Genomic DNA, 24,868 nt, shown 5'->3' on the forward strand with positions numbered 1-24,868 from the left:
CATTTGTTTTTTTAAAATTTATCATTTTAACTTTTTATTTTATATTGGAGTATAGTTGATTAACAAAGTTATGATAGTTTCAGGTGTATGGCGAAGTGATTCAGTTACACATATACACATATCTGTTCTTTTTCAAATTCTTTTCCCATTTAGCTTGTAACATAATATTGAGCAGAGTTCCCTGTGTTACAAAGTAGGTCCTTGTTGGTTATCCATTTAAAATATAACAGTGTATACATGTCAGTCCCACACTCCCTAACTGTCCCCTTCCCCCCTGGTAACCATTAGTTTGTTCTATAAGTCTGTGAGTCTGTTTCTGTTTTGTAAATAAGTTCATTTGTTTCATTTTAGATTCCACATATTCGCAGTATCGTATATTTCTCTTCCTCTGACTTAACTTCACTCAATATGACAATCTCTAGGTCCAACCATGATGCTGCAAACGGCATTAATTCATTTTTAATGGCTGAGTAATATTCCTTTGTATATAGGTACCACATCTTCTTTATCCATTCCTCTTTTGATGGACACATAGGTTGCTTCCATGTCTTGGCTACTGTAAACATTGCTGCAATGAACATCGGGGGGGGGGGTGGTGCATGTATCCTTTTGGACCATGTTTTTCTCTGGATATATGCCCAGGAGTGGAACTGCAGGATCATATGGTAGCTCTTTTTCCAGTTTTTTAAGGAACCTCCATACTCTTCTCCATCGTGGCTGTACCAATTTAAATTCCTACCAACGGTGTAGGAGGGTTCCCTTCTCTCCACATCCTCTCCAGCATTTGTTGCTTGTGGATTTTTTGATGATAGCCATTTTGACTGGTGTGAGGTGATACCTCATGATAGTTTTGATTTGCATTTCTCTAATTGGTGATGTTGAGCATCTTTTCATGTGTTTGTGGGCCATCTGTATGTCTTTCTTTGGAGAAATGTCTGTTTAGGCCTTCTGCCCATTTTTTGTTTGGGTTGTTTGTTTTGATGATATTAAGCCACATGAGCTGTTTGTAAATTTTGGAGACTAATCCCTTGTCGGTTACATCATTTGTAAATATTTTCTCCCATTCTGTGTGTTGTCTCTTGGTCTTGTTTATGGTTTCCTTTGCTGTGCAAAAAGCTTTTAAGTTTAATTAGGTCCCATTTGTTTATTTTTGTTTTCATTACTCTAGGAGGTGAGTCAAAAAAGATCTTGCTGCGATGAAGAATAGTTTTTAATTTTGATGAAGTTCAATTTATCAATTTTTGTTAAAGGTTCATGCATACGTTTTGTCCTATCTTAGAAATCTTTGCCTACCCCAAGATCACATATGCCTTTCTCCTATGTTTTTGTCCAGAACTTGTATAGTTTTAGTTTTTGATTTAGATAAAATCTATTTCAAGTTGATTTATGTTGATATATGTATGGCATACATTAAAGGGGTGAGGTACAATGTTTTTTTTTCTGTATGGATATCTAGTTTTTCCAGTATAATTTGCTGAAAACACTATCTTTTCCCCATTTATTATCTTAGCACCCTTGTTTAAAAAAAATCAACTTACCCTATATATGTAAGTCTATTCTGCTCCATTGATCTGTATGTCTATATTTTCACTAATACCATAGTCTTTATTTCACCCCTTTGCATTTCCATGTAAGTTTTTAAATCAGCCTACCAATATCTACCAAAAAATGCTGCTGGAATTTTGAATGATTTATGTTGAATATATAGATAAATTTGGGGAGAACTGACATTAACAAACAATATCAAATCTTCCAAACTATAATTCGAGTATCTCTTCATTTAGTAGGCCTTCTTTAAAACCTCTCAGCAATGTGTTTTAATTTTCAGTGTATAAGTGTTAAACAATTTTTGTTAAATTCATCCCTAAGTATTTAATATTTTTGATGCTATTGTAAATGGTATTTAAAATATTTAATTTTTGATTGTTCACTGCTGCTACATAGAAACATAATTGATTTTTGTATGGAGCCCTTATATCTTGTGACATTGCTAAATATACTTATTAATTCTACTAGCTTTTTTGGAGATGCCGCAAGGTTTTTGATGTACACTACCATGTCTTCTGGAAACAAAGGCAGCATTATATCTTCCTTACCAACCTAAATGCCTCCCCTCCCCCATTGCCTTATTGCATTGGCTAGTATCTCCAACCGAATGTTGAATAGGAGTTGTGAGGGCAGACATTCTTGCATAGTACCCAATTTTAGGGGAAAAGCATTCAGTCTTTCACCATGAAGTGTGATGTCAGCTGTGAGTTTTTCATTTATACCCTTTATGAGGCTGAGGAAGTTCCCTGCTCTTCCTAATAAGCTAAGAGTTTTTATTGCAAATGGGTGTTGAATTTTGTCAAATGCTTTTTCTGTATATAGATTTTCCCCTTCATTCTGCTAATATGCTGAATTACATTGACTGATATTAAAATGTTAAATCAACTTTGCATACCAGGGAAAACTCATACTTGGTTATGGAGTTTGTGTGTGTATGTGTGTGTGGCTGGATTTCATTTACTGCAATTTTGTTAAGGATTTTTGTTTGTTTCAAAACTGCTTTGTTGAAAGATAATTCATATACCACACAGTTTTCACCCAGTTATTTGGTTTGGATTGACATGTACACACTACTATATTTAAAATGAATAACCAACAAGGACCTACTATTTTAAAAAAAAGGAGAGGGGACAAGAGAATGATATAGATGATATGAGATTGGCCATGTGTTGATAATTCTTGAAGCTAATTGATGGATTCATGGGGCTTTATTACACTATTTCTTCTACTTTTATGTATGTTTGAAATTTTCTATAATAAAAAAGTTTTTAAAAGTAATAAAATCTAAAAAAAAGTGTACAACTCAATGATATTAATACATTTACAGATATGTACAGTGATCACTACAATTTTCACCTCAGAAAGAAACCCTGGGGCTTCCCTGGTGGCACAATGGTTAAGAATCCACCTGCCAATGCAGGGGACACGGGTTCGAGCCCTGGACTGAGAAGATCCCACATGCTGTGGAGCAACTAAGCCCATGTGCAACAACTACTGAGCCTGCGCTCTAGAGCCCACAAGCCACAACTACTGAAGACCGTGCGCCTAGAGCCTATGCTCTACAACAAGAGAAGCCACTGCAATGAGAAGCATGCACACTGCAACAAAGAGTAGCCCCCGCTCACCACAACCAGAGAAAGCCTGCATGCAGCAAAGAAAACCCAACGCAGCCAAAAATAAATAAATTTATATTAAAGAAAAAAAGAAACTCTGTACTTTTTTTTTTTTAATTATTTTTATTTTTGGCCGTGTCAGGTCTCCGTTGCTGCACACAGGATTTCTTTACTTGCGGCGAGCAGGCTTCTAATTGCAGTCATTTCTCTTGTTGCAGAGAACAAGAGAAACGGGCTCTAGGTGCGCAGACTTTAGTAGTTGTGGCATGCAGGCTCGGTAGTTGTGGCTCTATAGTTTTGGCAATTCTGGACATTTTATGTAAATGAAATCATATATTATCTTTTGTGACTGGCTTTTTTCACTTAGCATAATGTTTTAAGGTTCATCCCTGTTGTGGCGCGTATCAATACTTCATTTTTATGCCTGAAAAATGTTACCTGTATGGTTATTTCACACATTGTTCATTCATTCAGAGTTGGCTGATGGACATTTGTTTTCTCTCTTTTTTTTAACTTTTTATTTGGTATTGGAGTATAGTTGATTAACAATGTTGTGGTAGTTTCAGGTGTACAGCAATGTGATTCACTTATACATGTATCTGATGCACATTTGGTTTGTTTTCATCTTTTAGCTATTGTGAATAATGCTATTATGAACATTCCTGAACATGTTTTACGTGGGCATATGTTTCCATTTCTCTTGGGTATACAGCTAGTAGTGGAATTGCTGAGCCATATGGTAACTCTGTTGAGGAACTGTCGTGCTGTTTTCCAAATTGGCTGCACAATTTTATATTCCCATGAACAGTATATGCAAGTTCTGATTTTTCCTTTTTCTTACAATATTTACTCTCTTTTTATTCTAGCCAATCTAGTGGGTGTGAAATGGTATCTCGTTGTGGTTTTGGTTTGTATTCCTCTGACGAGTTATAAAGCCGAGCGTCTTTTCCAGTGCTTATAGGCTATTTGTACATCTTCCTTGGAGAAATGTCTCTTCAGACCTTTTGTTCATTTTTTATTGTTATTTGCCTTTTTTTAATGAGTTGTAAGAATTCTTTATATATTCTAGGTAGAAGTCCTTTATCAGATATATGATTTGTAAATATTTCCTCCCATGCTGTGGTGGTGGTTTCGGTTTATTAGGGTATCCTTTGATAAACAAAAGTGTTAAATTTTGATGAAGTACAATCTACATTTTCTTGATGCTTGTGCTTTTGGTGTCATTTCTATGGATTCATTGCCAAACCAGAAGTCATGAAGACTTACCAGTATGTTTTCTCCTAAGAGTTTTACAGTTTTAGCTCTTACATTTAGGTGTATGATCAATTTGGCGTTAATGTTTTGTTTTGTTTTTTTTAACGGTACGCGGGCCTGTCACTGTTGTGGCCTCTCCCATTGCGAAGCACAGGCTCCGGACGCACAGGCTCAGCGGCCATGGCTCACGGGCCTAGCCGCTCCGCGGCACGTGGGATCTTCCCAGACCGGGGCACGAACCCGTGTCCCCTGCATCGGCAGGCGGACTCCCAACCACTGCGCCACCAGGGAAGCCCTGGGGTTACTTTTTTTATATGGTATGAGGTAAGGGTCAAATTTCATTTTTTTGCATGTGTATCAGTTGTTTCAGCATCATTTTTCGAAAAGATAATCCTTTCCCCGTTGAATAGTCTTGGCATCTTGTCAAATTCAGCTGACCATAGACATATGGTTCTATTTCTGAACTCTGAATTCTATTTCATTGATCAATATGTCTATCCTTATGACAGTAACATATTTATTTTTGTTGCTTTGTAGCAAGGTTTGAAATCAGAAAGTTTGAGTCTTCATTCTTTGTTCATTTGTTGTTGTTATTGTTGCTGTTAAAGATTTTTGTATTGTTTCCATGAGGAATATTAGCCTGTAGTTCTCTTTTCTTATAATGCTTATGAAGGTATTACTGGCCTCATAAATGTAATAGAGAAATGTTCCCTCCTTTGCCTTTTTCTGAAGGAGTTTGTGTAAGATTGGTGTTATTTTGTTCTTAAATGTTTGATAGAATTTACCAGTGATGACATTTGGGCATGGACTTTTCTTTTGAGGAGGTATTAAACGTATAGACTCAATTTTCTAAATAGACATAAGGCTACTAAGATTTTCTATTTCATCTTGAAACTGATTTTGGTAACTTGTGTCTTTCAAGGAATTTATCCATTTTATGTAAGTGATCACACTTATTGGCAGAAAATTATTAATACATTCCCTGTTGTCCTTTTAATGGCTGTAGGATTTCTAGTGATGTCTCCTCTTTCATTCTTGGCATTTGTATCTTTTCTCTTTTTCTCTAGGTCAGCCTGGCTAAAGTAATTTACAATTTTTTCTACCCTCAAAGAACCAGCTTTTTGTTTCATTATTTTCTTTATCATTTGTCTATTTTCTATCCATTTTTTCCTTCTCTTATCATTCATTATTTCTGTCTGCTTACTTGGGTTCCATTTGCTCTTTCTCTCCTCTTAATGTAGAAGCTTAGATCATTTTTTATAGCCCGTTTTCTAATTGTTTATAACATTTAAAGATTCTTTTGATGGTGGGATACAATGGTACTTGGATAGATGAAAGGCAGAACTCTGTTACTTACAGCGCTGAACAAGAAAAAGCTACCATGCAGTACCACGAGAGATTGCACCCAGGGACAGGGTAACAACAAATTAGAGCTGTAGGGGGCATCCTATATATGGTAAATGAGGTGTGGTCAGTTAGGTTTCATGACTCTTCTGTGGATTGGCTAACTTGAATGATTTAACTAGGGGCATAGGGACTGTCTTACTTGTCTGGTACCTTGTCCCACGGCAGTTAGGTTGGGTGCATAGTGGCCTGGAGTGTGAGAGCCCAGTAAGGGAAGTGGTTGGGTGTGGATTTAGCCACTCAAGAAGGGAAACTGACTTGCCACTAGCCAGGGGCTTAAAATTGATCAAGATAGTGTTTTTAACTTCTCGATATATATTTTATTTTTTATTTATTTATTTATTTATTTTTCGATATATATTTTAAAGAAATGAAGTCTGAATCTTGAGGAGATATCTGCACTCCTATGTTTATTGTAGCCTGGAAACAACCTAAATGTTCACTGATGGGTGAATGGATAAAGAAGATATGTGTGTGTGTGTGTGTGTGTGTGTGTGTGTGTATACACATATATACAATAAAATATTATTCAGCCTTATAAAAGGATATCCTGCCATTTGGTACAACATGGATGAGCCTGACAGACATTATGCTAAGTGAAATAAGCCAGACACTTAAAGACAAATACTGCATGATCTTACTTATATATGGAATCTAAAATTGTCAATTTCATAGAAGCAGAGAATATGATGGTTGCCAGGGACAGAAGGAAGGGGAAAATAGGGAAATGTTGGTCAAAGGGGACAAAGTTTCAGTTATACACGACGAATGAGTTCTGAAGGTCTCATGTACAGCATGGTGACTATAGTTAACAATACTGTATTGTGTACTTGAAATTTCCTGAGAGAGATGTTAAGTGTTTTCACTACAAAGGAAGGAAAAGAAAAGAAAAATGGTAGCTATGTGAGGTGACGGATATGTTAATTAGTTGGTTGTGGTGATCATTTCACAATGTCAGAACATCAAGCTGTACACCTTAAGTATGTACAGTTCCTATCTGTCAATTATACCTCAATAAAAAATATCTTAAGATAGCATTTTAAAAAATATTACAATTGACCCCTAATGTCTTATCATCAGTTTCAAGTTCAGTTATTTGGGGCATTTGAGTGGCCTGAATAGTAGAGGAGAATTTTAGAGAGTAGAGCATAAGTTGCCCTGAATGGCATAGAAAATATTTTATTATGAGAGTGAAAAGGAAGAAAACAGAAGTACAAGGAGTCCTAATGGGCTGGCCATAACTAAGTTCCCCATTTACATGGCATTAGCCGTGAAAACATCTGAAATTTCTGAGGTCTCTAACAGTATCTTGGAGTTGTCAGGTATGTTAAAAGTCTAAGTTATATTTTTCATGACAATATCTTAGTGTATTTCTTGGGTCATGGTGGTAGGTTCTGCAGTTATATTGTTGGAGAGAATGAACTGAGAGTTCAATAAGGTATATATAAATGTCAGTGGTATTTGTAACCAAGGGGCAAGGGTAGTGTGGTAGCCATGGTCAGACATGCAAGGTGAGAAGTGGCAAGCCAGAGGGGGGAGTAGGAGAATGCAGTGGGGAGTGGGCTCATATGAGGTAGTTGCCTCCTGGGGAAGGCAATCATTAATTTTTAGAATGACACAGATCGTAGTGCTATTTGGGAAACAGGGTTTCCCATTAGACATGGGAGTATAAAGGTATATATTTTGGCAGAGAGCAAGGAGTATACTAGGGTCATGGGCCACATAAACAGCAAGCATAATAGGACCCCTCATAGCAAAAGAGGAGAAGCAATAAGTGACCTGTGTCTAATTTGTCAGTGGCTTAGGAGAGGCCACCCATGGGCGTAGCTTGGGCAGTGGTCTCAGCGTTTGATGCGCAGATCTTGGACAGGAGAGATGGTGTCTGAGGCGATGTCATCTAGTGGTGAACTCCTGGACCACAGCAATGGCATCTGGGATGTGGGACTGGTGCGTCCTTCGTAAGTGGATACCCACTCAGATTGATAGGGCTCACGTTTTTCTGACTTTATAAGAAGAATAAGCCGCTTGTGGAATTTGAAGGCAATGTTGGGCCTGGGAGCTTTACTTGCAAGCTTAAGTCAAGAAGCTTTGTGGGTACACAGCTAGCAAAAGAGATGCTGGCATCCATGATACTGCCATAATTGGGCCAAAGTACCAGAACCCAGTTGGCACATTTAAACCCCCATATAGGGCTGGCCAAATCTAAAAACTCCCAACAGTCCAAGATTTTCCCCAGGTGGGGGATGAAGGGAATTCTGCAACAAATAGGTTTTAAATCTTACGGCCTGATTTAGGTGCATGTTATTAACAGTCAGGTTGTTTGTTATTTAAATATCCATGGCTGAGGTAGTTAGAAATCTAGAATTAAACTGCAGGCAGGTCCTCCAACTAAGCCAATTATTATGGGCCTTTTGCTTTATGAGTTGGTTTGATTGTTGGCAGGCAAGCTGGCAGGACCTTTGGGCTGCAGAGCTTGCATTAGTCACACTTGATGGTATGCAGGCCTCAACATTTGCTGTGTTTGGTTGAAACAGTGACTTACTTGGAGGGTTTGGGCCTCCAGACTGCAAACCAACAAAAGCACACAGACCAAAAGTAACAAAACAAATAGCCAATGGAATGGTGCACAGCTGCACTTGGCAGGCTTTTGTTGCCTGATACTGATTTTGATTTCATCATTATGGGATATGGTGTTGATTTTATTATTATCTCTGAATGTAATTTTCATTCACTAAGTGGGATTTTCTATTTCCCTTCTTGGTAGTCCACACTGTCTATGGAAATGACCCTGGACAACTCATTTTTATTTCTTTGAGGGGATTGGAGTGAGAGCTCAGAAGAATTACCCACCCCTTTATTATCTGGATATTGAAAAAGATTTCAGGTAGTGGAAGTTCGAGCTCAAAAGGGTCCCCTATCCGATGGGCAGGTGCCTAGCCTGACAGATAATCCACAGTTAATGGGTCCAAAAGGACTATGCATCCTTGATCTAGCTTCCTACCCTTACGCGGTGGGGGGCAGGATTGAAAATCCATAAAGATACAGGGAGACATTATTAAAAGGGCCTCATATATAATGAGTCTTCATATACATAGAGGAAAGACATAGCCTCTAAAGATAGGAACAAGCATTGGAAAGTTGTTTTAAGTTGCTATAAGATGTAAGTTATCCAAGGAGACTTAAGAGAGATTAAGGCCTGGGGCAAGATAGAGACCCATTTAGGCATCTACTTGCAGACTAGAGTAAAATTACGTTATTTGAAGAGACCATTATGTCTCTCATTAAACTGGCTGTCCCTCCCTTTTCCCCTCCCTTCTTCCCTCCTTCTCTCCTTTCCTTCCTTCCTTTGACACTGGATATACTGGGGGGAGGTCCTTTATTCTGCTCATATTGTTTTCCTCCAGAGAGCCTTAAATCAGTATTGTTAGGGTTAGGGACCTCTCTCGTGGTAATGGTTGTCTGGTTTAAGGACGCTTGGCTTAAGTTAGGTTTAAACTAATCCCTTTGCTGTGCTGCAGAAATACCATGGTATTTTTGAAAGATGGAAACTACTGTGCTACAGATCTGCCTTTTGCTTCATGGGGGAAGCCACAGCTTTCACTTTGTATCTCTGCCTGATGACTCATAGTGCCAACCTTTTAGGTGGTTATGGGAAAAGGAAGGGAAGGGGCATGGTCTACTCCTAGGTGGCTGTCTTTCCAAAGGATCTGGGTTGGGACTTAGCACCAAAGAAATCTCTCTCCTTGGTACAACGCAGTGAGCCCTTTGTCCAAAGTTATCAGTCCCTTGGCATGTGTTACGTGGTGACAGCTACTAAGGCGCCAGCCAATGTCTAGAGGTCTTGCATTATTGGATAACTTTAACAAGTATTCTGGGTGGGAAGGTGCAAAGATGAGATATTCCTCCCCCTCTCCTCTCCTGATTGCTTTAAGATTTTCTGTTTATCACTGGTTTTTAGCAATTTGATTATGATGTGTGTTGGTGTGTGTATTTCCTATTTGTGATTTTTGAGCTTTGTGGCTCTGTAACTTTTTTTAAAAATCAAGTAAGAAAATTTTGGCCATCATTTTTGTTTTTTCTACACTCCATACTGTTATTCTAAGACTTCATTTACATGTATTTTCTAAGATGATGTTGCTTCAAGGGTCACTGAACTTCTGTTTATTTTTTTATTCATTTAATCTTCTTGCGTTTGTTTACCAGTCTTTTCATCTGCAATGTCTAATCCACTGTTAATCTTATCCTGTGAAAATTTTATTTCACATATTTTTTAAAATCTCTAAATGCTTTATTTGGTTTTTTAAAAATATTTTTGATTTCTCTCTTCATTATGTTCATGTTTGCCTTTAAATACATAAATATACAATAGTATGTAAGGTCCTTGTCTGCTAATTTAACATCTCTTACAATCCCTTTCATTTGAGGTTTCTTCCTGGTTAGGGATCACATTTTCTTGGTTTCTGGCAAGTCTAATAATTTTTGACTGGATGCTGAATATTATGAATGCTGTATTGTTGAATGTATGGATTTTGTTGTCTTCCTTCAAGGAATATAAGGCATTTAAGTTATTTGTTGATCAGTTTGATAAATATGAGCTTTGTTTTCAGGATCTGTTCATTCAAGGGGTAGTTTAATCATAATACTGTGGGGTGCTTTCTTTGTGGTCAACAATGTATGCCCTAGTTGATCACTCAGAACTCTCTGCTTTGGCTGGTTGAAGCTTGAACTTATTGCCCTGCATACCTCTGGGAACTGTTCAGTTTAAAACTATCTTTTTTTTTTTTTTTTTAACCCAACCTAATGAGTTTCAGTTTTTTACTCAGCCTAATGTCTGTTTAGGTCTTCTGCCCATTTTTTGATTGGGTTGTTTGTTTTTTTGATATTGAGCTGCATGAGCTGCTTGTATATTTTGGAGATTAATCCTTTGTCAGTTGCTTCATTTGCAAGTATTTCCTCCCATTCTGAGGGTTGTCTTTTCAATCTTGTTTGTGGTTTCTTTTGCTGTGAAAAAGCGTTTAAGTTTAATTAGGGCCCAATTGTTTATTTTTGTTAATATATCATTAGTGTATAGAAACACAACAGATTACTGTATATTAATCTTGTATCCTGCTACCTTGCTGAAATTATTTATTCTAATAGTTTTTGTGTGGAGACTTCAGGGTTTTCTATATAAAGTATCATGTCATCTGCAAATAGTAATGGTTTTACTTCTTTCCTTCCAATTTGGATACTTTTTATTTCTTTTTATTGTCTGATTTTTGTAGCTAGGACTTCCAATACTATGTTGAATAGAAGTGGTGACAGTGGGCATCCTTGTCTTGTTCCTGAAGTTAGTAGGAAGGCTTTCAGCTTTTCACTGTTGAGTATTATGTTGGCTGTGGGTTTGTTGTAAGTGGCCTTTATTATGTTGAGATATGTTCACTCTATACACACTTTGGTGAGAGTTTTTGATCATAAATGGATGTTGAATTTTGTCAAATGCTTTTTATGCATCTATTGAGACGATCATGCAGATTTGTCTTTTTGTTAATGTGGTGTTAACATTAATGTCAATGAACATATGTTGATTGATTTACGTATCTTGAACCATTCCTGCGACCCTGGAATGAATCCAACTTGATCATGGTGTATTATACTTTTTATGTATTGTTGGATTTGGTTTGCTAATATTTCATTGAGAATTTTTGCAACTATATTCATGGCAGATATTGGCCTGTAATTTCTCTTGTGGTGTCTTTGTCTGGTTTTGTTATCAGAGTAATGGTGGCCTTGCAGAATGAATTTGGTAGTGTTTCCTCCTCTTCAGTTTTTTGGAATTGTCTGAGAACGACAGGTGTAAGTTCTTCTTCATATATTTGGTAGAATTCCCCAGGAAAGCCATCTGGTCCTAGACTTTTGTTTGCAGGGAGTTTTCAAATTACAGATTCTATTTTTTTTTAATTATTTTTTTTTTTTGGCTGCATGCGGGCTTTCTCTAGTTGCAGCGAGAGGGGGCTACTCTGTTGCAGTGCACAGGCTTCTCATCGTGGTGGCTTCTCTTGTTGCGGAGCACGGGCTCTAGGCATGCGGGCTTCAGTAGCTGTGGCATGCGGGCTCAGTAGTTGTGGTGCACGGGCTTAGTTGCTCTGCGGCATGTGGGATCTTCCCGGACCAGGGCTCAAACCTGTGTCCCCCTGCACTGGCAGGTCGATTCTTAACCACTGTACCACCAGGGAAGTCCTCGTTTCAGCTTTATAGACACACATAGGGTCAAACTGAAAGGATGGATGATGATATTTCAAGCAAATTGAAATGAAAAGACGCGGGTTTAGTCATAGTTATATCGGACAAAAGAAGACTGCAAGTCATAAAGGGTAAGAAAAGACAAAGAAAGTAACTAAATAATGATAAAGGGGTCAATACACTAAGGAGATACAACAACTGTAAATATATACACTCCCAACACCCTAGCACCGAACTATATTAAGCAATTAATAATAGATTTAAGGGAGAAATAGACAACAATACAATAATTGTTAGGGACTTCAAAACCCCACTATCAGCAAGGGATACATTTTCCAGACAGAAAACCCACAAGGAAACATTGGAATTGAACCACATGTTAGAACAAATGAGCTTAATAGACAGAACATTCCACCAAACAGGAGCAGAATACATTCTTCTCAAGTGCACGTGAAACATTCTCCAGGAGAGGTCACAATGATTAGCCACAAATCTTAGTAAATTTAAGGAGATTGAAATCATACCAACTATCTTCTCTGAACACAATGGTAAAAAAAATAGAAATCAACAATAAGAGGAAAGTGAGAAGATGTACAAATATGTAGAAACTAAACAACACACTTCATTTGATCAAAGAAGAAAAAGGGAAGTTAAAATTTATCTCAAAACAAATGAAAAGGAAAACACAACATATCAAATATTGTGGAATGCAGCAAAAGCAGTTCTGAGAGGAAAGTATAGCAATAAACACATTTGTTAAGAAATTAGAAAGATCTCAAATAATATAACTTTACACCTCAAGGAACTAGAAAAAGAACAAATTAAGCTCAAAGTCAGCAGAAGGAAGGAAATAGTAAGTCAGAGGAGACATAAATGAAATAGAGACCATAAAAACAATAGAAAAATCGACAAAACTAAGAGCTGGGTCTTTGAAAAGGTAAACAAGATTGATGAACATTTAGTTAGGCTAAGAAGAAAAGAGATGACTCAAATAAAATTAGAAATGAAATGGTGAGAAATTGAAAATGTTTCTCTTAAGGTCAGGAATAAGGCAAGGATGCCCAGTCTCACCACACCTATTAAATATAGCTCTGGAAGTCCTAGCTAGAGCAATTAGTCAAGATAAAGAAATAAAAGGCATCCAAATCAGAAAGAAAGAAGTGAAACTGTCATTATTTGCTGATGATATGATCCTATATATAGAAAGTCCCAAAGAATTGGTCAAAAAACTTGGAATTAGTCAACAATTTCAGTAAAGTGGCAGGATACAAAATCAACAGACAGTGTAGCGTTGGTGGTATAGTGGTGAGCATAGCTGCCTTCCAAAATCAACATACGAAATCACTGAAGTATCTGAAAAAGAAATGAAACCATCCCATTCACATAGCATCAAAAATAATAAAATACTGAGGAATAAATTTAAGTAAATGAAAGATCTGTATAATGAAAACTACAAAACTTTACTGAAAGAAATTGAAGAATACACAAACAAATGGAATGATATCCCATACTTATGGATTGGAAGAATTAATATTGTTAAAATGGACATACTACCCAAAGCCATTCAGAGATTCAATGCATTACCTATCAATATGCTAAAGACATTCTTCACAGAAATAGACGAAACAATCCTAAATTTGTGTTGAACCATAAAAGACCCTGAATAGTCAAAGCAATCCAGAGACAAAAGAACAAAGCTGGACGTATTACACTTCCAGATTTCAAACTATACTACAAAGCCATAGTAATCAAAACAGTATGGTACTGGCACAAAAATAGACACGTTGACCAATGGAACAGAATAGAGAGTCCAGAATTAATCCCCAACATATACAATCAACTAATATTCAACAAGGGAGCCAAGAATACTCGAAGGGAAAGGACATTCTCTTCCACAAATGGTGCTGGGAAAACTGGAAAAATGCATGCAGAAAAATGAAACTGGACCCCTATATTTCAGGCCACTCAGAAAAATTCACTCAACATGAATTTTTTGAATTTTTAAAACCTGATACCATAAAACTCCTAGAAGAAAACATGTGGAAGAATCTCATCGATATTGATCTTGGCAATAATTTTGGGGGTATGATGCCAAAGCACAAACAAAAAGAGAAAAAAAATCAACAAATGGGACTACATCAAATTCAAAAGCTTCTGCACAGCAAAAGAAACAACAAAATGAAAAGACAGTGTAAAGAATGGGAGAAAATTTTTGCAAACCATGTATTGGATAAGGGGTTAATATCCAATATATACAAATAACTTGGTCACTCAGTAACAAAAAGCCCAAACAATCCAAATAAAAAATGGGCTGAACTAGACATTTATCAAAGAGGACATCAAAATGGCCAACAGACACATGAAGAGGTGTTCAACATCACTAATCATCAGGGAAGTGCAAATCAAAACCACAATGAGATATCATCACACACCTGTTAGAATGGCTATCACCAACAAGATAAGCGACAACAGGTGCTTGTAAGGATGTGATGTAAAGGGTACCCTCATACATGGGAATGTAAACTGGTCCAACCAATATGGAAAACAATATGGAGGTTTCTAAAAAATTAAGAATAGATCTACCATAGGATCCAGCAATTCTATTTTTGGGTATATACCCCCCCAAAAATGAAAACAGGATTCAGATGAAATATATGTACTCCCATGTTTATCGTGGCTTTATTCACAATAGCCAAGATATGGAAATGGCCCAAATACCCATCAACCGATAAATGGATAAAAAAGGTATGTACACATTAACAACAGAATATAACTCAGCCATGAGAAAGGAAGATATTCTCTCATTTGCAATAACATGGATGGACCTTGAGCAAATTATGCTAAGTCAGACAGAGAAAGATAAGAACTGTACAATATCACTTACATGTGGAATCTAAAAAAATTGAAACTGTAAAAAACAGTAAAATGGTGGTTACTAGGGGACGGTGATGGGTGGGGAATAAGAGTGATGGTGCTTAATGGTATAGACTTGTAACAAGTAGTAAATAAGCCATAGAGATCTAATGCACAGTGTAATAAATATAGGCAATAATATTGCACTATAATTATGTAATATAAGCATATTATGAGCAATCAGCAATCATATTAAATATATAAATGTATCAAAGTAACATGCTGTGTACCTTAAACTTACACAGTGTTACACATCAAATTTATTCAATTAAAAAGAAAAAGAAAAATTAACTTGAAATGGATCATAGACCTAACTGTAAGGACTAAAACAATGATACATCTAGAAGAGGAGCAAATCTTTAGTGATCCCAGGCTTAAAATTTTGACTGGATACCAGAAATGTAGATGAAAAATATCAGAAATATAAGAAGTGGTTTAAAAAGGAAGGAGGTCATTGGAACATATTAGGTATGCAAATTTGTGAATGCTTCCATAATTGTGAAGAGAATGGACTATAGAGTATTAGACAGGTTCAGTTTTAAATTTCAAGTTGCCACTAGCACTGACTTTTTGTAAGTTGCTTAATCTTTCAAGTTTCTGTTTCCTTAACTGTGATAGTATCAATCTCTTAAAATTTTTGTGAGGATTAAGTAAGGATAAGAATATAAAGAGCTCAATGTCTGATACATGATAATATTCCAATAAATAGGGAGTACTGCTGATATAATACTTATTAGTAACCAGTTAGTTCCATATTTTAGGGACTAGGACATTCAGTGGAATGCCAGGGTTCAGAGGCTACTATATTTTATTTAAAGCATCACCACTTCTTTATAGTGATTTATTTAGTAAAGTTGGCAGCCCAAAGAAAAGTCCTCAAAAGGATGAAGAATCCTTTAAATGCTATCACCTTTTGCCTGAGTTGATTGACGGGTAGCAGAATATGCCACCCCAAAATATGCCTCTTTGCAATAAGAATTATTTGGAGAAATAGCAGATACAGAAGCTCTGAAAACAAAGTTGCTTTTTTGTAATGGAAATTTATACTTATAAAGGAAATCTTCCTTTACCAGAAAGAGGAGGACTAATCTAATCAATGGAGAAGGCACCAATTTAAAGACTTTAATCTGCATAACAAACCTTACTCTCCACACACTTTCTTTTGTCTTTAACTGAAATGGTATTTAAGCCAGAATTCTAAGCTACCTCTGTGAGTTACTAATTTTTCCCTATCTCCCATGTAAACATATTATAAATTTGTTTTTCTCTTATTAATCTGTCTTCTGTACAAGGCCCCAGCCAAGAACTTAGAAGGGTAGTAGAAGGAAAATCCCCTACATGACCCTGACATCGTTGAAGGTGCTGACTTCAGCCTGGCTGACTTTCTTGGTCCTATGCTCTTCACTTCTACTGCACTTAATTTTAAAATTTAATGCCATAGCTTTAAAGATAGATCATTGACTGTCCAAATATGGTCCTTCCTATTAAGTCTAACTTCCTGAATCTTCCTTGATAAATGAGTAAACTAATGAATCTCCAGGGAGAACATGTCACAATTTCCAAAGTCTTATCTGGAATTTATGATTATATTATTTTATGTATTCTGAAGTTTTGTTTGTTCCATGTTTTTCACTCTGGGCCATTCAGAGTCCAGGTTGATCTCAGTTCTTATGGTAGTATCAGCATTATAATTGGGAGAGAATCAAAAAATGTTTACTTTTATAAGGATTAAGGGGCCTTCCTAATTTAAAGAGGTGTTTTTTCACGTTTAAAGTTCTTGGCTGGCAAGAAAAAAGTTATCCCTAGTCTGTTATCCACAATCTGTTATAATTTATTGGGTGTTTATTATGTATTTGACAATTTAAGTACATTAATCTTTATAACAATTTTAAGAGAGAGAAATTATTCTGTTTTACAGTTGAGAAAAGAGGCTGTGCAGAATTAACTGGCTTTAACTAGTGAGTACAAAGGAGGCTAATAGGCCTGATTTTGAAGATTTCTGCAGGGTTTGAAACAGATGTGTCTTAAAAAGTCAAGAGTTAGAATTTGAACACAGACCTGACCTAGATTTATCTGTCCTCTTCCAGATATATTTGTGAGCACAGTCTCTGGAGTCAGATTGCTTGGCTTCAAATCTCAGCTCCAACAAATTAATAGGTATGTACTTCATAGGATAATATAAAGTGAGGAAAGAGACCCTGTAAAAAGGGTATGAGATGGGGAAAGAACAAGGCTGCTTACTTTAGTTCTGTTGAGGCTGCTGTTCCCCAAGCAGCCTAGGAGGATACAGGATGATACCCACGGAAAATCAGGGGAGTCAGGGGGTAGGGGGAAACAGATTAAGGATTTTGGTTCCTTCTACCTATATAACTTTTATGCTAAAGGGGAAAACTGATTAAATAACTCAACTTACTTATTTAAAGGACAGGCAAGCAATATAACTTACCACACAATATAGGTATTTTTAAAAATTCCTCTAAGTAGATATTAGGTTCATTTAAAGTGCCAATGATCATGTAATATTGCCAAGAAAATCAAGATGAATAAAACATGATCCCTGTTCTTAAAAGGCTCATAGTCTAGCTTAAGTGCTATAAATGAGGAGAAGTCGTCAAAACACTGTGTGGAATGATTAATTCTGCCTAGAAGGCTGGGGAGTCTAAGAAAGCTTTCACAGGGACTTCCCTGGTGGTCCAGTGGGTAGGACTCTGCACTCCCAGTGCAGGGGGTCCAGGTTCGATCCCTGGTCGTGGAACTAGATCCTACATGCACGCCGCAACTAAGAAGTCCGCATGCTGCAACTAAGACCTGGTGCAGCCTAAATAAGTATCAGATATAACAAATCTACCACTGGGATCAGGTAGTTAACTATTATATAATTTAGAGTTAATTGTTTCTTTGTTCACTGTCTCTTGAGGGAAAAGCACTGTCTTTATCAAGAGTTGGTCCAAGTATGATAAGAGTTAATCCTAAGTAAATGTGAATTAATGTCAATTCCCCATTTCCCCACTCTTAACATTTGTAAGAAGTAGCTTAATGAGATTAATATATATAGCAGAAAGACTTTTTGGTCTAAATATCAAAGTTTATTGAAATAAAATATAATCTATAATAAAAAATACTAAGGGTGTTACCACTGGTTACAGATTTAAGTATATTAACAAAAATCCAACATTTTAATCCAAGAATGACGCTATCCTTGTGGTACAATAACAAACATGAAATTAAACGTTGAATAATACTGAATAATTCTTTCAGAAATATTTTATATTTTCCCATCTGTGTTCAATATGCCTTTTTTAGGAGTATCCTCCAAAAGTGAAACTTCTGAAACTTAAGACTTACTTTTTAAAATCAAATGGTTTTAGCATAATTAGCATATAAAACAATAACTTTCTTTCATAGAAATTCAGTTCAACCCTAAGCTGGGTAGATGCTTTTAAGTGTCTTTATTCAAAAAATGTATTTCAATGCTCTTTTCTATCAACCTCTAGGGTTGCTATCATTCTACAACTAGAATTAAAGCTGGTCATAAAGCAAAACAGATGAATTATTTCAGAAGTAGAAAGGGCATTAAGATAGTAAAGAAAAGGAGGAGAAAAAAAAAATAGGCACTCATACACAATCTATGTATTTAAACTCTTTGAGAACTCTATTTCAATTGGCCATTCTTGGCCTGGCATAGAGATCTATCATAGCAACCTCCTGACCCAAACAGATGGGCAATAAAGTGGAAGAAGAAAATTTGTTTTTTCTTGTTGTATTTCAAGATCACTTTCTCTGCAGTCATTATACCATTTCACTTGCTACTCCTCCAAATATGTGCCACAAGCCAATTATTCTGCACAATTCAAGGAAAAAAGACTCACATGCACTAACTTTAGGAAATGACTTTCAGGGTACCTCTGAAGTTTCACAAGTGAAGATTATCCCTTTTGCTGATTGTTGGGTAGCAATCATACATCAATCTCCGATCATATTGTCCTACTTGTGATATGTGGATGTGTGAAAACAACAGTTGTTATTTTACTGAGAAGATAGCATTTTAACAAAAACTACTGAAAGCTTTTCAAATCCTCATCTTTAAAAATCTGTAAAGCTTTAGGATATCCTATATACCCTGGAAAAAAATGGTTATTTCATACAACCACGATGTAAAAAAACAACAAAAACTGACAAAATTGAGAGACATACAGGACAGATTAAATGCCAGTCTTAGTCTTAAAACACATTTCATTAGTTAGAACTGCTCTTCAGGGTATTTCAGTTATAATGCTCATTTGGACAGGTCACTGACTTGGGAACTTAAATGGGTATTTCAGTTTACTGAATTCCTATTAAAGTTGGGACTACTAGAGCCAAATAAGCCAGGATCACCTTCAGAAGAATTTTGCTTTGTCCACCCTCTAATCTAGAAGGCACCCCTGCCTCTCAAGATAGGATATTACAGTGAGGATAGATATAAGGTTTGTAAAGTTAATGGTGACAAATTATTAAGTGATTTGAAGGAATTCTTAGAATTAATATCAGATGAAGTAGAGACATTATAGAATAATACTACAACTTTTTGTTCTTTAAATCTACTGTGGTTTAAAGCTTAGATTTTATATGTTTCTGCCATGGTATTTCAACACCTTATCTGGGATAGTACCATGCCCTAAAAAATATCTATTATAAGCAGACAAATCTAAATCTCATCCTTTTTCAGCTCAACAGGATAAAGCTAAACTTGAGGCAATATCTGAGGACTTTTACCCTGTTTTTTGAGTTGAATTTTTTTGAGATCAGAAAAGTGAAATTAGAAACTAGAATCCTTCATGTAAAACTATATATGTGTATCGCAATTTATTAAACTCTAATTTCTAATGGCAGAAACAATGGGATTAAGTAAGACATGCATGAGTTAAAATTTAGACAGATCTTCAAAATCAGTTAAACTTATCAGGGTCCTGCAATTAGTTCCTTAGACTGCATTATCTCTATATTGCAGTGTATTTTGTTCAAGAAGCCTTCAATTATAATTTTAGTTTTAAAGTGTCACTAGAGAAGAGTAACCACAATTTTTTTATGTTTTCCCAAGAGCTTTAGAAGTTTTGGACATCAGTCAAAAAGGACACTCAATTACTAGAGGACCTAAGAACTCTGGTTCTGGTTAGTTATTTTACTTTTTTTTTTGCAGTACGCGGGCCTCTCACTGTTGTGGCCTCTCCCGTTGTGGAGCACAGGCTCCGGACGCGCAGGCTCAGCAGCCATGGCTTACGGGCCCAGCTGCTCCGCGGCATGTGGGATCTTCCCGGACCGGGGCACGAACCCGTGTCCCCTGCATCGGCAGGCGGACTCTCAACCACTGTGCCACCAGGGAAGCCCATTATTTTACTATTTTCGGTCACTTTCTAAAAGAAATTTAATTGTATATTATCAAATAACATTTTACACTTAAAAAAACAGAAATAATTTAAATAGCCCTAAAAAGGACAGTACTTAAGAGATCTAAATGAATTCCATCCATGCAAAAATGTTTACATATATGTATTAGTAACCTGATCCCATTGTACTTTGTTCCATGAAGAGGCAAAGAGAATCTAAATATTTAGAAATATGAAAGATATCAGAAAAAATAGATTTTTAATGCTTTTATACTCCCAAAATACTCTTGGTTTTGATCCTATAGCCCACAGAACACAAAAGCAACTGTAAAATACTACATTTGGGGAAGAGGGAATTCCCTGGCAGGGGGCACGGGTTTGATCCCTGGAGAGGGAACTAAGATCCCACATGCTATGCGGCGTAGCAAAAAAAAAAAAAAAAAAAAAAATTGGGGGAAGAGATGATGCCATGCTCAAAGACAAGATAATTCTACAAACTTTGACAGCATTAAAAAAAACAAAAAACTGGCTTTAGAAATATTGTCGTTGGGGGAAAAAATCTACACATTCAAGAACAAAAGATGTGTGTAATATTTATGATTATTTCAATAATACCCTGTGCTTATACTATGCCCTTTATTCCAAGGTGCAAAGCACTAAAAATGAGCATCCTTTAGATATTTAGAGTAAATTGAGGCATGGTAAATTTGCCGAAGGCAAGATAAAAGCCAGGTTTTTAGACAAAATGATTCAGAATTTCACATTTCCCATACCTTAAAATACAAACTATATGCCATCTTTAATGCCTCCATCTTATTTTATCAAACATTAGTAAATTTATTATTATAGTTTAAGTTGTATGCCTAAATATTCTGTGATAGGTAAAAGCCATAAGCTTTCCATCATGTTTTACAATAACTCCATTGAAATAGGAAAGTTAAGTGAAATACAATCAATTTGCTTTTTGCTTTTTTTAAAGAAAAATTTAAATAAATGAGATTGTTTTAGGACAGTTCTAGAAATTCTTGCCTTGATTTTTCTTCAGCAGAATTTTACAAATAACTGCTTTATATGCCAACATTAATAATGATAGTTCTTTCCTTAAATATGTATTTTACTTCTAGTCCTCTTTCCTCTCAAGATCTTCTGTCTCTTTGTGAACTGAGTTGGTGATTCATTAAAAGCAAAATGTTAAGGTTTGTGAAAGTACAAAATGGTTAATGTTGGGTTCAGTCAACTAATCTCTGATAGTAACTTGCTTAATTAAGCTAAGATCAAGAAGTATGAGGAAGAATTCAAAACATAAGTAGTCAAATACTAGAAATTTTAGACAAAAAATATATACATATATTCCAAAGACTAATCTTAACCTTAAATCTATGTCTCATTCAACTACTAACTTGACATCTTGAAACATGAAATAAGTTACTTTAACTATACACATTGAAACAGCATATTATAGGAAGCAGCCAATTCCAATTTTAGCTGCCTTAAACAGCTTGGTGATGCTGATTCTTAAATCTGAGACTCCTTTGAGAATCTATTAGAAGTCATGGATCCTTGCTTCAGAAACACACACACACACACACACACACACACGATGTATTTTTTAGTGTTGATAACATATTATAAATCACAGCGTTGTTGATTCAATGGGATTAACATGAAGAAAATTTTCATACTGTTAACAAAGACTAGTCACTAACCTTAAGGAAAAGTCTTTGAAGTATGAGACAGTTCAATGACCATATCCATTCATTCATCTGCTTCTTTTGCTAGCTCTGGTTGCAGAAGAGGTGACTGGTTGATGCAAATGTGTCTCTAATCTAGCCTATAAATCTTAAAAACAAAAATGTTTAAGTTCTAATTTCTACTAGCAGTGCACATGTAACAGTTTTCAAGCATTATAAAATACTGTGAAGGAAAGACTTTAATATACCACTATCAAATTCCAGTGTACCTAAACCAACAATGAAATGTCTGAATATGTAATTTGTTGACTTGAGCAAAATAAAGACATAATAGCTCTAAATTCTTTATAACTTTCAAGGATGGGAAACCAGTATCTCTCAGAAGTTTTTTTTTTTTTTAAATAGAATTGAACATTTAATTTTCCCCCACAGTATTCAAAGTAAACATTTTATCATTATTACTCTTGGTATATCAAACTGAATTCCAGGAATGTAAGAAAGCCTGACTGGGAAATATTACATAGAAAAAGGTTGAATTAACAGACACATTACATTTCTTAGTTATTTCTTATAAATATACGTTGACATTTACTTATCTGATAGCAGCACTGCTGGTTGTGAGTGAATTTTTTTTTCTTCTAATGGGACTGCAGAATGGCAGTGTTATCTTTGGAACAAATTAAGACAGTTAACAATTAACAGAAGAATACCTTCTACACATATATGTTGCAAGGGCAATAAATAGTTAAGTATATAATTATGGAAAAATATGCCTCAAATATGTTTTTTAAAATTTCTAAGGATTTATTGTTTTGCTTTAATAAAATATAATGCACTGCCACTACTATCTGTTCTGGGAAAAACAAACACTGAGGTTTGAGTTTCCTCCTTTAACCAACAGAGTGATATAAAGAATAAACTTGGCCTAAAAATCAACTTGTTTGAGCCAATAGAGAATTCTGTAGTACGTTTGATTACTTTAGCAATATACACATATTCTGGGTTATTATTAAGAGACTAACCAAATATTTTATATGAAAGTTTTATACCCCAAACAGGTTCTCTGATGACTTATCATGCTAGCATATGAAATTTGAAGGAATAACAAATGGTATAACATAAACAGACATGCAATATAGAAGGATGTAAAAGATACAGCTTGACCCTGGATATTTCCCTTAGAATAATTTCTTCCATAAATAAGACTTTACTTTTTACATATAGATTTATCTTATATCTGGTCCTGGATCACGGAGAATGTTAAGGACATAGCTTAAGAAATCAAGACCACATTTTTTTTGTAGTCTTTTGTCACCCCAGACCACAAAAAGCATTCTCCAAGTGGATGCTCAGGTTAGATTAAGATGCTCTTGAACAAACAAATTTACTGAGGCTTAGAGTGTAAATCACGTAACTACTTGCAGCAGCAACAGTCTTTTCAAAAATGACTAAAACAAACTTTTAAATATAAAGCATATAAAAAGGACTATTAAGGATAGTTTTCCAAACTATAGAAATACAGGAAAATATGTGTTGCCTCATAATAAAGTTCAATAAATATTCTTTCTGAATCCTAGAAACACTATAAGATGTTATAGGTTTATTTGGTTCTCATAAGTTAGAATAATCTGATTGCTTCTACATAAATTCCTCCAGATTCTTATCCTCTAACAGATTTTTACTAATGTTTTTCCACTAGACTGAGAGAGTATCTAACATCCTTTCAAAAATGTGCTTTTTTGTTGGTTTTAATAAGTATACTTAATTTTCTAGAAAATAAACATTTAAAATTTAAGGTTCAAGGTAATTTTAGAAAAAGGTAGACACTGAACTATCTCCTTTTCTATTTCTACATCTCCATATTTACAAGGCCTAGCATCCACGTGGTTTCCTCTTTATACTCACTTATCACACTATCAATAAATAGTAACTGTGGTCCAAGTAACCTTTATTAAAGATTTCAAAATTCCTCAAATTTTATAACACTACAAAGTTATTAAGATTTGATTTTGATGAGTATTGGTGTTATGTAATTTTTTTTTATTGGAAAAGAAATACAAATCTTTTTTTTTTCTATCTAAATTAAATCCAAGCTCCATTATCAGTTCTCAAGATATATCTAAAATGTACATTCCTAAAGAAAGGTAAAGCTGTTCAAGGGCTGAACTAGTCCAATATACAATTGAGGGTTATTTATTCTTGTTATTTGTGTCTTTTCTTTTCTTTTTAAATCTATATTAAACCCCTGGTTTCTCATGGATTAGATCATAATTTAGCATTGTAAAAATTAATTTCAGAAATTATTGTGCTAATATTTAGATTTGAGGAAGGAAACAATGAATACTATTCACTGTTAGAATAGAAGATGAAATAGCTTACTAACTGATATGAGTTATGAATGTCACTATGACACAAATTTGCTGTGATTTGCTTATTTGGCTACAAGTGCATTATTTTTCATGAATGACAACACACAGCATTTTCAACTTGTAACATGAAACTCCAGCTCATAAAGAGTGTACTGTGTGACTTGAAAAAGTCTGATTGTAACTAAGTAACAACCTTTCCCCCTGAAAAACATGAACAAAATCCATTGGGAAATCAGGCACAGACGGTATTTATCGGTTTTTCTTCCTTTCCTCCTATGGTTTTGTTTCTGAAGACATACAGATGGTTCCAACATGACCCACACTTGTTACAAAATGACACAGCTATTTTTTTCCTTTTCTTTTTCTTTATCTTTTTCTCGAGGTTCCTTTCGTTTACGTTCACTATTCCCAGATTGTCTGCCACTCGATGGAGAGGCTTGTGCTGGCTGGCTTTGCTTTAAGAAAAATAAACAGGAAAAAATTACCAC

General features: G+C 35.5%; 1 protein-coding gene across 5 annotated transcripts in view; it reads right to left on the reverse strand.

Moving 5' to 3' along the window:
* MINDY2 (MINDY lysine 48 deubiquitinase 2) overlaps positions 1–24,868 on the reverse strand; it is a 115,376-nt gene that overhangs the window by 19,316 nt on the left and 71,192 nt on the right. For 3 of the 5 annotated variants that reach the window (XR_016391391.1, XR_016391389.1, XR_016391390.1), the window contains exon 9: positions 22,027–24,835. Coding sequence is in view for 1 of the 5 variants with exons in the window: in XM_089904686.1 (XP_089760812.1) it covers positions 24,707–24,835 (129 nt within the window). In the remaining 4 variants the exon portion in view is untranslated. Of the gene's footprint in view, positions 1–1,139; positions 24,836–24,868 lie in introns of those variants that run through there. The other 2 variants (XR_016391396.1, XM_089904686.1) reach the window with 2 other exon arrangements.

Source organism: Delphinapterus leucas, chromosome 2 (genome assembly GCF_059928025.1).
Source record: "Delphinapterus leucas isolate spDelLeu-1000000601 "Yukka" chromosome 2, BTC_Dleu_Yukka2, whole genome shotgun sequence".
NCBI classification, from domain to species: Eukaryota; Metazoa; Chordata; class Mammalia; order Artiodactyla; family Monodontidae; genus Delphinapterus; species Delphinapterus leucas.